The following is a 15,743-nucleotide window of genomic DNA, read 5'->3' on the forward strand; positions in this document are numbered from 1 at the left end:
TGGCTTTGAATTCCACTTTTAATTTATTTACTCTTATCTCTGCAACATGGCTTTCTGGCGAGAAGTTGGTCATCAATTGCGCCGGGTACCCAAGACCGGGGATATTCGTTCGACTCAATCGCGGAGATGCCTAAGCTATTCAAGGTCATGGGGGAACACCGGAATCACAACACACACTCGCTCGCCAGTGAAAGCACAGAAAAGCCTTGAATCACCTTTGCAAAGATTTAATACATCCCGACGTGCTTTCTCGGTGACTTCACAAGCTGCGCATGGCCATATAACGCCGCCAAAGGCCGGGGAAGAGTAAGCCCGACAGATTTCTCTCTTCTTCCGATTTTGCGCTACCTGCGCTATATACTGACTGTCTTTGTAGAATCAATTTGACATTCATCGACAAGGATGGCACCAAGATAGAACTCCAGGTTGCCGAGGGCGATAACTTACTCGATATCGCACAGGCCAATGACCTTGAAATGGAAGGTGAGTTGAGCCGACATGATGGTTGACAATCTTAAATCCTGACATTATGCCGGAAATAGGTGCGTGCGGAGGATCTTGTGCCTGCTCAACGTGCCATGTGATTGTGGAAGACCCAGACACCTTTGATAAAATGGAGGAGCCATCGGACGATGAGAACGACATGTTGGATCTGGCTTTCGGGCTTACCGAGACCTCTCGGTTGGGCTGCCAGGTGATCATGACCAAGAATCTTGACGGAATGGTTGTGCGATTGCCATCCATGACACGCAATCTCCAAGCAAGTGACTTTGAGTCGAAATAAAGACCTCAACAGAAACCCCGGGTGGGACTGTCTGGATCTTGAATACCCTCACATCTTATCTGAATCGAACACAGTGAGGGTTCATGGTCCTATTTGGACACCAAATAGGACTTTGTATTGTAACATTCATTGGATGTATCTAGTAGACTTGCACGGTTTCACAAAATGAAAATCTCCTGTACTATTTTGATCAAACAAGACTCTCCACATGAGCATATTTATCACAATGTAGAAAAGAATACAAAACAAAAAAGAATTTCTCCCAACGCCAGAAACATGCCATGGGTAATCGTAGATCCAGCTCACGCCTCTTCGATGTTCAAAGGCTTCCCCTTCTTTCCATTGATCAATTCCAGGAATCCTTGCTTGCTGACCTCATTGGCAGCCTTCTCCCGCTCTCCCATACCGATTGTGCCCTTCTTGCGCTCATCTTTGGCCGCCTCCTCTCCTCGGACTTGGGCCGCGCGCACAGCATTGAACAGCTTCACAACACCACGCTGCGCCATTTTGCGCACGCGCTTCTCCTCCTCAGCAACAGAACCGGCTATTCCTCGCTCGATACCCATCACATCGCGGATACGCCCGCGATCCAATTCCTCTTTCTTTTCGGCGCGCATCTTTGCCCGTGCGGCGTTGTCGAGCTTCTCATCTGCAGCCTCGTTGACCAGCTTCGCGGCATAAGAGCTTCGCGAGAGAACGGGATCAGCCCGTGCGGAGGTAGGAAGTTTTGTGGACAGAATTTTGGAGATGGAGGTTGAGAATGCGGTAGGGTCGTTGCGCTTGGGGACGGCTCGGCCGCGATTGGCGCCTGTGGCCTTACGGGCTGGAGATGAGTCGGAGAGATCATCTTCGTCAGATCCGGAGATGTCGCTTTCATCATCGTCGTTCTCGAGGTCTTCGTCGTCCAGCTCGATCTCCTCGCCGACACTGGAGTCGGAGTCGCTAGCACTAGCGTCTGATTTTTTCGGTTCCGGTGCGGGTGCTTTTTCTCTTATCTTTGCCTTCTTCATGCGAAGATCTAGGGCCGAGGGTTTGATCGCTGTGGCCCCTCCCTCTTCGGCGTCCGAGTCTTCAAGACTGACTGGGTTGAAATTCCCATCTTCTTCGTCCTCGGAGCTGCTGTGATAGAAGCGCTGCTTGACGAATTTCTTCTTGCGACCAGTGTTGCCCTTTAGGCCATCAAGGACCTTGCGCTTCTTGGAAAAGGTAGGAGGCATTTTCACAGAAAAAAAATTATGCAATAATGCAAGTAAAGAAAAAGGTCAAGACGCTGATCCAAAAGTGCCCATAATACAACTTTTTTTTGGGGCGGTGAGAGAGCGTTGACTCTCCGATTGGCTCCTCCACATCGCCTCTCTGGTCTCTCGACGGGCTTCACCTTCACCCCTCCTCCATCGCGGAATCACAGACGACTACGATCTTATTCTGGGTTTTCTTATTAATCGTTTACAATTACACAAATCTTTACCATGGTTCTCCAAGACCTTGGGCGGCGAATCAACTCCGCCGTCAATGACCTGACGAGGTCCAATAACCTCGATGAGAAGGTATGCCATGTGTTGTCCAATGTGGCCCACAAGCCAACCTGCTAATTTAATAACAGGCCTTCGATGACATGCTGAAAGAAATTTGCGCCGCTCTCCTCTCCGCCGATGTCAACGTCCGTCTTGTGGGAACACTTCGCAAATCGATCAAGGCTAGCGTGAACTTCGCCTCGCTCCCAGCCGCAGTGAACAAGAAGCGACTGATCCAGAAAACTGTCTTCGACGAGCTCGTAAAGTTGGTGGACCCGCGTGCAGACTCCTTCCGGCCAAAGAAGGGTCGCTCCAATGTGATCATGTTCGTCGGTTTGCAGGGTGCGGGTAAGACAACAACGTGTACGAAGCTGGCTCGGCACTACCAGACGCGAGGATTCAAGACAGCGCTAGTCTGCGCGGATACCTTTCGTGCTGGTGCTTTCGACCAGCTGAAGCAGAACGCTACTAAGGCTAAGATCCCATACTTTGGTAGTCTCACGCAAACGGATCCCGCTGTCGTCGCCGCAGAGGGTGTGGCCAAGTTTAAGAAAGAGCGTTTCGATATCATCATTGTTGATACGAGTGGTCGTCACCGACAGGAGGAGGAGCTCTTCACGGAAATGACACAAATCCAGACGGCCGTGACGCCAGACCAGACCATTCTCGTGCTCGACAGCACAATTGGTCAATCGGCTGAGGCTCAGTCCGCAGCGTTCAAGGCAACGGCAGACTTTGGAGCTATCATTATTACCAAGACCGACGGCCATGCCGCTGGTGGTGGTGCTATTTCTGCTGTCGCCGCGACACACACTCCCATTATCTTCCTTGGTACCGGCGAGCACATGATGGATCTGGAACGATTCGAGCCCCGCGCGTTTGTTCAGAAGTTACTTGGCATGGGCGATGTCGCCGGACTTGTCGAGCACGTCCAAGCCATGACGAAGGACTCTGCAGGTGCCAAGGAAACATACAAGCACATTGCGGAAGGCATCTACACTCTGCGCGACTTCCGGGAAAACATTACATCGATCATGAAGATGGGCCCGCTCTCCAAGTTGTCCGGCATGATCCCCGGTCTGTCTAACATGACCCAGGGTCTGGATGATGAGGACGGCTCATTGAAGCTGCGCCGCATGGTCTACATCTTCGACAGTATGACTGTAGCCGAACTGGACGGCGATGGCAAGAACTTCGTCGAGCAGCCTAGCCGCATGGTCCGCATCGCGCACGGTAGTGGAACTACAGTCCGTGAGGTCGAGGACGTGCTCTCCCAGCACCGCATGATGGCCGGCATGGCCAAGCGTGTGGGCGGTCAGAAGAAACAAATGCAGCAAGCTCAGAACATGATGAAAGGCGGAAACAAGAATCAGCAGATGGCTGCCATGCAGAAGCGCATGGCCTCTATGGGCGGTGCTGGCGGCGGTGGTATGCCCGGCATGCCTGACATGGCCAAGATGATGCAGATGATGGGAGGTGGTGGCGGCATGCCAGATATGCAGAGCCTAATGAGCCAAATGGGCGGGTTGATGGGTGGAATGGGAGGTGGCGGCGGCGGTGGTGGACGTGGAAGAGGACGTTAAGCTCGGTCTCGAATTATCTTCTTATTGCGTCCTTGCTTTTTTTTCTCCTTTCCATATCAAACCGCTGGCTCATCAACTTAGCATCTGGGCTGGTGTCTGGCGTTTTCTTGCTGCTTCATTATGTACATGAGAACAAGTTTGGTAACAAGCGTATCACTATCACATATACCAACCCGAAAAAGGAATCACATCATCTTGTTCTACAATTCGAATTTTGTTTTTAGTATAGGCAAATTGCAGTGCGGTATTATCGTTTCATTCATAATAAGACCACGTTGTACACATAACATAACCCTTAGAGAGAAACGCCGCTAAATCCATCCGTCTAATAATAGGCGAGAATTGAGATCGAAAACAAAGGGTCCCCCAGATCAACCACTGACCATGTTCATAGCGGCCAGGTGACCCTGCACTAGGCGAGCCCAGTGATATCGAATGAGAATCAAGATGTCATGCTTTTTGGTGGATGATGGAGAATAAATCGAGCCATGGAAGTATGAATGAAGGCCAGATCGATTCCCCATGGAAGGCAAGGAGAGAAAGACAGAAGAAAATGAAACAAGTCCGTATGATGGTACATGGTGCGCCCGGGAGAGGGTTTGGGTATCAAAAGTGCGGGGAAAAAATGCAAGCAAAGGGGGAAGGAAACCCGGACGCAAGAGATCCATCCTGGAGCAATGTTTATTTTTCAGAGAAGCGACGATCGAAATATCGCAACACACCCATAACGCTTGCAGCCTCGACTTCCAAGGCAGCGCGGCTGCCTGGGGAAGCGATCTGGCGGGGATCGGGGAGGGTGTGGAGCTTTGGCAGCCAGGTCGAGATCTCGTCGCTGGCGCGATTGAAATTCGGGTGGCGGGACAGAGTGGTGAAGGCGTCGGCGCAGCTAAGTGTTAGCTCTGAGGGCGGAGCGGGCTTGGACCCGGGGGGTTGCGAAGGCATGGCGGCGTTGTTACGCGGTTTGGGCGCGGTGGCGGGGGCATTTCTCGACATGCAGCATCCGCCGTCCTTTCCTCCGCCTCCACAGCAGCCTCCTCCCGATGGAGTGCCGCTCGCTGACCGGGAGGCTGCCAACGTCTTGCAAAAAAGAGTGCTTCTGGGGTCGGCTTGACACTGGGCGCAGGTACCTGGCCCATTGGCACAGGAGTTGGTCGCTTGACTAATGGGCGGGAGAGTCACCTCTGAGCGGACGTCTCCTTCGGATGGAGGCGGGGTGAATTGGGAGATGGATTGGATTGGTGCGAGACGGTTGGTCTCGAATGTGTTGATGTTGCGTACACGCTGCTGCTCCTGTGCGGCCATCTCAGCGCAGATACAGGGAGTACCGTCCTGGCAGAACCCGCAGGGATCAACAGGGGGCGAGGAGACTTCTTGGTCGTGAGACTGGGTTGGAACGCTAGAGAACTGAGCGGTGAAGTCGATTTCCATCTCTTCCGGATCGGGCTTGATTTGAGGATCCCTGTGATCTCGTTCCGGGCTGCCAACGCCATGAGGTGAGTGCCTAGAACGAGATGACTCATGGGTATCAATTGGCATGCCGAATGCATCTTCAATGCACTGACAGTGGTCGTTAGAGCAGTCATTGCAGCCCAGAGGTACATTCATCTGTCCATCTTCCTTGTTTTGTTCGGTACTAGTAGGCCGAACATCCTCCATTCGGGAGCTTCTGGTTTTGCGAGGCGGCAAGGGCACAGAGTCTGGAATGGGCGCGGGATTGCTTACGTTAGAGCCTGTAAGAGATGACCGGAATTCCTTGACAAGGGCTTCCTTCGCGCTGCGCTCGATCGATACTTCCTTCTCCAAGGCGTGGCATCGGTCGCGCCACCAGCCCATCTCCTCTCGGCACTGATCAACCTCACTGGAGAGGTTTCCAATTTGCTGTTGGAGCGAGGCGACTTGGACATCGTGGCTATCTTCGATCTCCTTCATTTGCTCTTCCAGTTCACTGACGCGGGCGGCCCGGCGCTCACGGAACGCCCGTTGAGCTGCTCGGTTCTGCGCTTTACGTTTGGTTGGCGGGGTGTCCGTAGCTGGCTTGCGACCAGGCTTGGGACGTGGTGGAATCACCCATTCTTTCGAGGTGATTGAGCCGGGTGTACCCGGTCCTGGGGAAGGGGCTACAGAGGGCCTAGCAGCCAGCGTAGGTGCCGGTGCGAGGGCTAGTGCAGGAACTCCAGCTGGAACATGTGTCATAGACACACTACTGGCCATTTTGACACCAAGCTGATGTTCAAATACTGCGTTGGGGTCAGATTAAAATAACTAGAGTCGGGGGTGGTCGGGGCACACGCACGAGCCGTTTCTCGGTCGGAAGAGCGGAAGTGCGCTCATGTGAACCAATAAGCGAGAAATACCAGTGGAGAGAACGAACTAGTTTTTTGATCAACCTCTATTCTTTGTGGAAGCAATCAGACGGGGAATGGCCACGTAAAGAGTATATGTAGAGGTTATAGAGAAGAAAGAGATGCGAAGGGAGGGTGGAAAGCCGAGAAAAAGTGGCCGATGATCAGATTAGATTATGTGCTCACATGATGCCGGTTTCGGACATTGCCCTTTCGGCTGTCTGTATGCCTTTGCCTTTCTTCCAGGGTTTGCTCTTCTTTTTTTTTTTTCTTCTTCTGCTGATCTGCCATTGGTTCATTCGCTATCTTGCTAAACCTAATCCCGAGAGGATCCCCTTTGAAAATTTTATCTGATCCGAATCTCAGTGGAGATGGTTCCGAGAGGGCGTTGGTGGGCTGAGGTAGCATTTTTTCTGTAATCGATGTTGTTCAGTCTGAGTTTTTTTCACTGACAGTGTTTATAGTTTCCTAGACATGACCCAAGTATTACTTGAACTGGTCAAGGACAGTTGCGACAGCAGATGATCCCGTCGCAACTCCCAATTGCGCACTCCGTGACGTGCTAAGATTCTCATGCATCTCACTATTCATCCGCCTGATTGTCAATGGCTCCATGATAGACAACACGGATCAGAAATCTCCAGTGGAAATTAAATTTGCTTCAGAGTGGAGTGTCTCGTCAATCTATTGACCATGGGTGGGCAAAACTCCCCCTGCTTCCGGTCTACCAGCCCTGTAGCCATTACCTAGCAGAAACGGCGATTGAGCCAATGAGAATGCCGCCATGCGCAAAAGAACTTTTCTAGGAGTCATTCACCAGCGGTGAGAGTATTGATCGATTTGGGAAATGGATCCCGTTTAGCCGTTCTCGGTCTCTGGATCTTATCTGATTGCACTAAGGCCACTCGCCTCTAGGGCTGATTGCAATCCAAGGGCTGAATCGAAGACCGGCAAAATTGTCTCATTTCCACTGCCGTAATTTTTCCTCTCTGGTGCTTGGGTCAGCCCTTCCGTGGAAATGGTTGGTGGTCTTGGCCAACCTTGGAATTACCCCCAAAAGCATAATCTTATCAATCAGTCAATGATGCTCCCTAACCTCATTCCGAGCGAGGGCCGAACAGCGGAACTTTCATGCACATAACCCGATCTAGAGAAAACCACCGCCAGTTAGCCATAGATCCGTCTGACGTGCGTACTTTTTATGCAGAGATTGACGGTGGAAAAAGTGGAACGCGTGGTAAGAAGCCGCTTCCATTGGACATGCTCGTGTCCTAAGTGTTTAGACTACCATTCTCGCTGATCCGTAAAGCCGATCCACTTTACTCGATATCCTTTTCAGTGCGATTGTGATGGAACGAATAGTTTAAACTGACTTGATGATGCAGTGACGTCGTGAGATTCTGGCAAAGTTCAGGGACCCCCAGTTCGCTCCTGATCTACTAGGATGAATTGCAATCTCGAATCTAAAATTTGAGCGAAGTTGATTCCAGCTAAAATCCGATCAAGGAAGAGCTCCCAATCTGCAGTGACATGAACTCTACATTGATGTCTACAATATCTCCATTTCTCTGCCACTCAATTCACAAAATACCGGTATTTTCTAGTTCCATCGAAAGTCAAGAAATTGTCGAGATTATTACGCATTTCCTTCTATAGACTGAAAGTTTCCAAGAGGTGTGTCCAGTGATATATGTGCGAGGGCGAATTCCAAAAAGTCATGCTCTTCAAGAAGTTCATCAATACGAAATATTGCCTCACAGGCCTGTTAATCGAGGTGCTCCCTCTGATGGAGGAGAAGAGTGCTTGGTCTGCAGAAAGACTTTCTGCATACCTTTCTCTCGCTTATTGAAAAGCGCATACAGTTTCTCTATGTCTTCCAAACGGACCCGATGGGTCACCATGTCCAGCGGATTGATATCGTTCATCTGAATGAGATGCATGAGGTGCTTCCAATACTTGTGGACAGGAGCCTGCCCATTACCCATTAGGTGAACACCTGTTTGCATCAGAGCCCCAATGTTAAAGTGATTAGTCTGCGAATGATGGTTAGGTACTTCACTCTTCCGAGAACCAGTGAACTCACAAATCCGGCATAGACACCGGTCACCCCAACATGTCCAAATGGTCGAACGGCAGTAATCATCTCATTTAATAGCTCCGAAGTATCCGTCTCCATTCCAAGAATCTGCTCGAAGTAATGCGCCCATCCTTTGGTGTATTCACCCGCTGCACACTCCAAGGCAACGTCGGGTCCGCCCTCAACCATCTTTTGCAGCTGTGATGTCACTGACTCGCCTTTGGGCAAATCTGTGAAGTCGATCGTCTCAACATTTGGAGCTTTGGTCTTCACAAAATCCAATCGCCATGCTCCATCGCCTCCGTCGATAAGGATGACTCGGCTAGCTCCATGGAAGAAGCCAAACTGTGCACACATCTGTCCGATCGGCCCAGCTCCCCAGATCGCAACAACATCCCCTTTCTTCACACCGGTGTCAACCACGCAATGCCATGATGTTGCTATAACATCCGAAACATAGAGTGCCTTCTCATCTGGCACTTCGGCTGGAATGGGAAGTAGATTGACGTCGCCGTATGGAACTCGAATATACTCCGCCTGGCCACCTGCAAACCCTCCAGTGAAATGGGAATATCCAAACATGCCTGTTCCCAATTTTAGTACAAGAGTTGGGACCCCCCGGGCCGCGTGGAGTGCATATCGGCTACTCTATTCAACATACCTGCAGTCCGCTTCCCATACAAGGCATTGGCCAGGTTATTCTCATTGGTCTTGTCACATTGAGAGTAGTACTCTCTCCGACAATTCCTGCAATCGCCACAAGCAATCGGAAACGAAACAACAACTCGTTCTCCGACTTCGACCTTCTTTGACTCTGGTCCTATACTGTCCACAACTCCACAGCATTCATGGCCGAGCACGTCGCCCTTCTCCAACTGAGGAATGACTCCTTTGCCAGACAAAACGGTGTCAGTTTGTTCGCTCACTCGGGTCATCGTGGAACTATCTTCATACCGTGATACAGGTGAAGATCGCTACCGCAAATAGTGCTTCCTGTCACCCTGACAATCACATCTCCAGGGTCAATCACGCGTGGCTTCGGCATTTGCACTAATCATAGTGGTTAGCAAAGCAAAAAAGGCTTAAACTGGCAATTGCCTCTCCCACTTACCAACTCTGACTCGGTTCTTCCCTTGCCAGGTAGTAGCCTGGATCCTCTCTCCAGTCTCTACTCCATATTCATTGTCGAAGCTAGACACATCAGTGGTGATTGTTGCATTATCACCATGGCCAAGAATATTTTCTGCCAGGTTTGCTGCCTGGGTCATCGCCATTTTCAACCTATTTGCAGAGATGTGAAATTGAGATAGAAAAAAAATTGTGTGTTCATTGTGTCCCAAGGTGTGATGGAAAATTCCAGCACAGTGTTGTACTCATCAACTAGACTCACATTTACCCTTCATTCTTATTCTGTAGTACATTACATCTTCACGTTTGGGGCTTTTCTGTAAACTGACATCACCATGATGTCGGGAATGCGTCAACAAGAGCTATCCTGTATCCTGTAAGACACGCGTTAAATATCTCCCCGGCCTCTTCAAATATCAGATTAACCCCGCTATTTTGCACTTCTCTCCAGACCCCAGGTTGCCAATGAGCTCCCACGTAGCTCGGTGGATCTGTGTGATCGCGGTAAAAACATTGACATCCGTTGAATGATTTAACGAAGTGTTTTTCGCAAATTCCCAACGGTTTCAACTCAGGGGCGAAGGCCTTTTTAGTCAATTCCTCCTTGTATCATAGATCCCTTGTTATACAAACAAAACCCATGTCACAAATAAAGACTTTGTGCTAGCTTGTTGTAGTCTATCTAGCAAACTGGAAATAGCAATCTGTCTGGAGAAGAAAAGACATCTAAAAAATAAACTAAAAAATACGTTCCATGGCCGGAAACGCGGTCGACTATTCTAGTATTCTGCAAACCCAAGAGAGTTGATACTGCGCAATTATCATTGAGGTATGTTGCACTCGAGCTGCAGAGACATAGCAGTTAAGAACATTTCCAAAATAGATAACATTCACATCGCTCTAGTACTAAGGGAATATCCTAGGCTAATTTTTTCTTTTCTACACTTAAATGATGTCTTTGCAATGAACTTCCGGGACCCGATTTGGAGGCAAGTGGCGTCATCGGGCTTGGTTTCAACGTTTGCAATTCGTAGGTCCGAAATAAGCATTTACCACGCCACAGATATTGTTGCGATAATTGCAATAGGATCCTACATACCTACATGTAAGGGACCATTTGACGGATTAAAAAAGGACATGTAGTAGTTGTCACAGATGAGTCAATTGAACGTCCCAGGTGCTGAAACCGTTATCACCGGACTTGATAAGCAAGAGACACATCCACGGATCAGGTACCAGTCCGTCGGGGCTCCGCCTATTCCCCTCACAGGTCATTTTCTCCTCCAACTTTTTCCTCTTCCATACACCCATGCAATTCAATACTCCATTTTCAATATGACAAGAAAACACAACATCACCCAAGGCCTCGATATGCCATGGGCTTCACAATTCTCCGCCCAGCTGCCCAGCGCGTTCATGCCTGTACCTGCAGCACAGCCCGTCCGAGCTCAGGCACCGATCGCCAATGAACCTATTAAACCCGAGGATTACTCCAAACCATACTGCGAGTTCATGACATCCAACCCCACAATCTTCCACGCCGTCAAATCTTTCTCCAAGCAGCTCGAAGAGCATGGCTACAAGCAACTCTCCGAACGAGCGGTGTGGACATCGGAGCTGAAACGAGGCGGCAAGTTCTACATCTCTCGGAACGGGAGCTCTTTGATTGCTTTCAACATTGGCTCCAACTACGAGAGCGGTAATGGCGTGGCTATCGTTGCCGGCCACGTCGATGCCTTGACTGCTAAGCTGAAGCCCGTGTCCAAGTTACCGAACAAAGCAGGCTTCCAGCAGCTTGGCGTTGCTCCGTACGCTGGTGGACTTGGCACTACTTGGTGGGATCGTGATCTTGGTATCGGTGGTCGCGTGCTCGTGCGTAACCCGGAAACTGGTAAGGTGGAGACTAAGCTGGTCAAACTTGACTGGCCTATTGCTCGTATACCTACCCTCGCTCCCCATTTCGGCACCCCTGCCAATGGCCCGTTCAACCTGGAAACTCAAATGGTGCCTGTCATTGGAGTTGATAACTCTGATCTGTTTGAACACTCCAAGACTGAGTCTAGCAACGTCAAGTTTGGCACATTTACCTCGACCCAGCCTGAAAAGCTTGTGAAGATCATCGCCAAGGAGCTTGGCGTCACAGACTATAGCACCATTGTCAACTGGGAATTGGAACTTTTTGATACTCAGCCCGCTCAACTGGGAGGTCTGGAGAAGGACATGATCTTCGCCGGTCGCATTGACGACAAGCTCTGCTGCTATGCTGCACAGGAAGCGCTCATTGCTTCCTCGGACAGTACATCTCCCGGAATTGTCAAGATGGTTGGTATGTTTGATGATGAAGAGATTGGCAGTTTGCTCCGCCAAGGTGCTCGGTCGAACTTTATGAGCAGCGTCATTGAGCGGATTACCGAGGCCTTTGCGAAGGACAACTACGGCCCCAATCTCCTTTCTCAGACAGTAGCCAACAGCTTCTTGGTTTCATCAGATGTCATCCACGCAGTGAACCCGAACTTCCTCAATGTCTACTTGGAAAACCACGCGCCCCGCCTTAACGTTGGCGTGACAGTGTCTGCTGACTCCAATGGACACATGACTACCGACAGCGTCAGCGAGGGCTTCATTAGGCGAGTGGCAGAGCGCTGTGGGTCAACCCTGCAGGTCTTCCAGATTCGCAATGACTCTCGCAGCGGTGGCACTATTGGGCCCATGACCAGTGCCCAGATCGGCATGAGGGCCATTGACTGCGGTATCCCGCAGCTGAGTATGCACAGTATCCGGGCGACTACCGGAAGCTTGGACCCCGGTCTGGGTGTCAAGTTGTTCAAGGGATTCTTCGATCACTACGAAGAAGTCGATAAGGAATTTGCCGATTTTTAGATCGGTAATTTTGCGCGTTGCTCTAGACAGTGTATGGCCTTTCTCTTTTGTGCATGCCAATTTTGGGCGGGCGGTCTCGTTGCTTTATGCTTGGGGCGTGCATTGGATTACAACGAAGTGGCTTCATTCTGTGGCTGTTCTTCCAAATCTCAGTATCATGTTGTCTATGTTGTATTTGATTCGATTGATGGACCTCGACTATCTCTATATCCAAAAATTTCCATACCTACCTTCCACATTACATTATCTTTGAATTTGACATAAGAAAAAAAAGAAGAGAGCGTGTTCCCCACGGGGTAAGCATAGCCCAACAGCCCAAAAAGAGTGTGGCGCAACTGAAAAACAAACAAAAAGCTCCGACGGGTATATCAACCAACACTCCAAGCCACCAACCTGACTGGTCAAGCCATTCCAAAACCAAATGCGTGTAAATGCAACACCAAACCCTCAGAACGGCACCGCCACATCCACAGGCAAAGGACGAGGGTGCTTTCTTTTTGGACGAGGCCCAGGAACAGAAGAAATCCGAGCCAACTTCTTCTCTTCCTCTCTCGTCCAGCGCTTAAGACTAGGTCTGAAGCCGGTACTAGGAACGAGAGCTAGAACGCGCTCCGGGTCACCGGCGCCGTATTCGTGTTCTTCGCCGGGTGTGGCGAAGGTTGTCGCATCGCCGTTCCAGTCAGAGTTGCGCCGGGTTGTGTCGCCGCGGGTGGTACGGCTGGCGTTGAAAGTCGACACCATGCCTGGGAAGAAGCGGGCGATGAGGGGTTTTAGGGTTGGTAGACAGGCGCAGATTATGCCTGTGTTGCATTCGATGGCGGACCAAGAGGCGGCGCCGACGTTGTCGTCTGATTTGTGGGTTTAGCTTTGTTTTGGGATGCGATTAGGGCTGAGCCATCTGACACAATACGTACAGGTAGGATCGGTTGAATCGGAGATCTTTTTTAGGCTGACTAGACGGACGATACTGGTGATGCAGACGCTTGTGATGGTTTCCGTTAGTTCTGGCATCAGTTTATGTGTCTGAGACAAGGTCACTCACAAGCCACCTAAAGCGAACATGATCATTAAGGCGATCTTTTGTTTTCGGGGCAAGTCGACTGCCATTAAAGCTGGGATGGGAATGACTAAGATGGCCACATCAGTCGAGATATGCATACTAGCATTGGAGAACCACAGGTTGGTCTTGCTCAAACAGAAACCTGGGATGGATTCGTCCCAGAATTTGGCGACGGGAACGCAGTTGAGAAAGGCACTGATCACTGCCCAAGTACCATAGATACCTAGGAAGGTGATCATGACCCAACAGACAACGCGCATGCGATGTGTTGGGAAGACTCGGAAGTACTGCATCAGAATCGAAGCTTTGGCACACAGGACGGCGGCGTTGTAGAAAGGAATGGTGAGCCAGAAGGCCTGTTTGGATTGTTTGTTAGATATGGTTGATAGGCGATGACCCGGTTGCGGGCAAGCTTACCTTCATCTGTCTTTCGAGAATGCTTGGTGGGATATTTTTCAAATGCACTCCCATGCCACTGACGGCTTCAATAATGTCGAGGGCCATGAAGACATATGAGTTTACCTATAGTAGTGTCTGCATCAGTTTCTAGCATTTTTTTTCATAACAATCATCCAACTTACCAATGCAATAATGACCATCCAGTCATTTGCCTCCACTCGATTCATAAGTTTCACACGAGTATACATCCTCATCGCCACGAAGCAGGTCGCCAAGGCCGTGAACACAACGCTTACAATCATGCCCAGCGTACCCCGGGAAGACATAATGATGCTATCATTATCTCGCCTGAAGATCGCATCTCGAAGGTACAATAGCCTCATCGTCACACGATCTTGTGGCTTTGGAAAAACGAAGGGGTGGCTACTCCTCAAAGAGAAGAGTGCCCGGGGAACAGTCTGACGATCTAATCAAATGGCGATCTTGATCTGATTAATGACAGGTTTAGGGCACAAAGGAGGGATAAGAGAACAACCTCCCCATTGCGAAGCGGAAATACGAGAAAATCTCGCCATGTTATAATCCTAAGCACAAAAATTTTCTGCGCAGCGTTGCCATTAGCAATCCATGCAGTCCCAGAAACCAAACGGGCGAGAAACGAATCCACTATCCCTGTTTGAGAGAGAGACAATACCGAGTTCCTATAAAGTCAGTCATTTTCTCTCTCCTCGCTCCTCGGATTATCGGGTTGATGCTTTTGACGCGAGACAGGATCCCCGTCTAAAAAGCGTGTTTGCAGCAGTGTGCAGCGCAAGGGGCCCCAGACAACAAATCGGGCCCGGCGTTGGCCTCGATGGACTCGGTTTCTATCTCTGCACACCAGACTATTTACACGTCTAGATGAGGTTTTTATCTTTTTTTTACGTTTGCCCTTTTCCCCCTTTGGATTTGGCTGTGGCCACAGTCTACAAGGGGGCAGAATCTAGCTTACAGGGTCTTTCACATTCAAATTTCCCACACCTTATTTTGAGACTCTAGAAAGATTTACTTACCCCTTCCGTCTCACTGCTCTGAATAGTTCAATAGTTTCAAGTTATTTCTGTCGATCTTGTATGAGGTGATCGGCTCGACTTACCAAACACCTGGACTAGGTGCACTACGTACTGGTTGCTCTTGCCTTATTTTGTTGATTGACGGACGGCAAGGCATTTACAGACTGTCAGTTTGTTCCAAGTTGCTGCCATGCTATATACAATGTACTTGAAGATATTCCAAAATCACATTGAATATGTCATGATGCAAGACTTGCACATGGTTTTTACTTGCAGGTAGCTCGGAGGTCATTTGATCTTCGATCATATCCGATGGTGACACTACAGAATCGTTTGTAGGGGCCTGACATTATCCTGTCCTGGAGTCAACTCACCCTGTGTATCAATCCGCCCATGGGATTTCTCACTGCAGTAAAATTGAAACGTAGAAAACTACTCGAGGAATCAACCCAAGCTTAAAGCTTAGAAATAGTTAATGACTCGCTTTGAAATCGTTAGCACGCTCATCACTACATGTTCGAGGCCAGTTTTCTGATCCCTTTCAATGCCACAAAACAGCGGCGGCGAAAACTGCCAGACAATCATGGCGAATTGGAAACGGTGATGAAGCAATTCATCGGGAAAAATTAGGAGCCCCAAGCTATCAAGATAATCTGACCCCTGCCTATACATGAGCTGATCGGCTTCTTCGATCTGTGCCCCTCTGGTTCCGCTCCTTATCTTGTTACCTTGGAGATTTGTGGAATGACTAGGATTAGATTCAAACTGTCTCATAAGTTGTCAGTTGACTTAGAAACGAACCGCATATCGTAGACACTGTCTCATTTTGCATGCTAGGGCTATATTAAGCTCATCTGCCGCGGTTAGGGTGTAAGGGGCGCTCTATTTATTGCCACTAAACCACTCCGTATATGACAGAGCATC

The 15,743-nt window shown here is 49.7% G+C and overlaps 7 protein-coding genes across 7 annotated transcripts; 3 read left to right on the forward strand and 4 right to left on the reverse strand.

Moving 5' to 3' along the window:
* Window positions 1-46: 46 nt before the first annotated feature.
* Window positions 47-784, forward strand: Pdw03_6971 (Adrenodoxin; the record flags this gene model as incomplete). Its single annotated transcript, XM_014678880.1, has 3 exons — window positions 47-306; window positions 377-483; window positions 543-784. The coding sequence occupies 3 exons, from the start codon at window positions 47-49 to the stop codon at window positions 782-784; spliced, it is 609 nt and encodes a 202-aa protein (XP_014534366.1).
* A 302-nt stretch (window positions 785-1,086) lies between these two features.
* On the reverse strand, window positions 1,087-2,001 carry Pdw03_6972 (Ribosomal RNA-processing protein; the record flags this gene model as incomplete). The annotated part of the gene is made up of 1 exon (XM_014678879.1): window positions 1,087-2,001. One exon carries the CDS (start codon window positions 1,999-2,001, stop codon window positions 1,087-1,089), a length of 915 nt encoding a protein of 304 aa, XP_014534365.1.
* A 252-nt stretch (window positions 2,002-2,253) lies between these two features.
* Pdw03_6973 (Signal recognition particle protein SRP54) lies at window positions 2,254-3,881 on the forward strand (the record flags this gene model as incomplete). Its single annotated transcript, XM_014678878.1, has 2 exons — window positions 2,254-2,331; window positions 2,388-3,881. 2 exons carry the CDS (start codon window positions 2,254-2,256, stop codon window positions 3,879-3,881), a joined length of 1,572 nt encoding a protein of 523 aa, XP_014534364.1.
* A 681-nt stretch (window positions 3,882-4,562) lies between these two features.
* Pdw03_6974 (Putative transcriptional activator) lies at window positions 4,563-6,092 on the reverse strand (the record flags this gene model as incomplete). Its single annotated transcript, XM_066101511.1, has 2 exons — window positions 4,563-5,438; window positions 5,604-6,092. 2 exons carry the CDS (start codon window positions 6,090-6,092, stop codon window positions 4,563-4,565), a joined length of 1,365 nt encoding a protein of 454 aa, XP_065956594.1.
* A 1,885-nt stretch (window positions 6,093-7,977) lies between these two features.
* Window positions 7,978-9,574, reverse strand: Pdw03_6975 (Alcohol dehydrogenase superfamily, zinc-containing; the record flags this gene model as incomplete). Its single annotated transcript, XM_014678876.1, has 5 exons — window positions 7,978-8,256; window positions 8,307-8,884; window positions 8,962-9,189; window positions 9,255-9,350; window positions 9,412-9,574. 5 exons carry the CDS (start codon window positions 9,572-9,574, stop codon window positions 7,978-7,980), a joined length of 1,344 nt encoding a protein of 447 aa, XP_014534362.1.
* A 1,189-nt stretch (window positions 9,575-10,763) lies between these two features.
* On the forward strand, window positions 10,764-12,308 carry Pdw03_6976 (Vacuolar aspartyl aminopeptidase Lap4, putative; the record flags this gene model as incomplete). The annotated part of the gene is made up of 1 exon (XM_014678875.1): window positions 10,764-12,308. The coding sequence occupies one exon, from the start codon at window positions 10,764-10,766 to the stop codon at window positions 12,306-12,308; it is 1,545 nt and encodes a 514-aa protein (XP_014534361.1).
* A 447-nt stretch (window positions 12,309-12,755) lies between these two features.
* Window positions 12,756-14,150, reverse strand: Pdw03_6977 (Integral membrane protein, putative; the record flags this gene model as incomplete). Its single annotated transcript, XM_014678874.1, has 5 exons — window positions 12,756-13,156; window positions 13,223-13,290; window positions 13,351-13,724; window positions 13,786-13,890; window positions 13,950-14,150. The coding sequence occupies 5 exons, from the start codon at window positions 14,148-14,150 to the stop codon at window positions 12,756-12,758; spliced, it is 1,149 nt and encodes a 382-aa protein (XP_014534360.1).
* Window positions 14,151-15,743: the final 1,593 nt, after the last annotated feature.

The sequence above is a fragment of the Penicillium digitatum genome, chromosome 2 (genome assembly GCF_016767815.1).
Source record: "Penicillium digitatum chromosome 2, complete sequence".
Classification (NCBI taxonomy): domain Eukaryota; kingdom Fungi; phylum Ascomycota; class Eurotiomycetes; order Eurotiales; family Aspergillaceae; genus Penicillium; species Penicillium digitatum.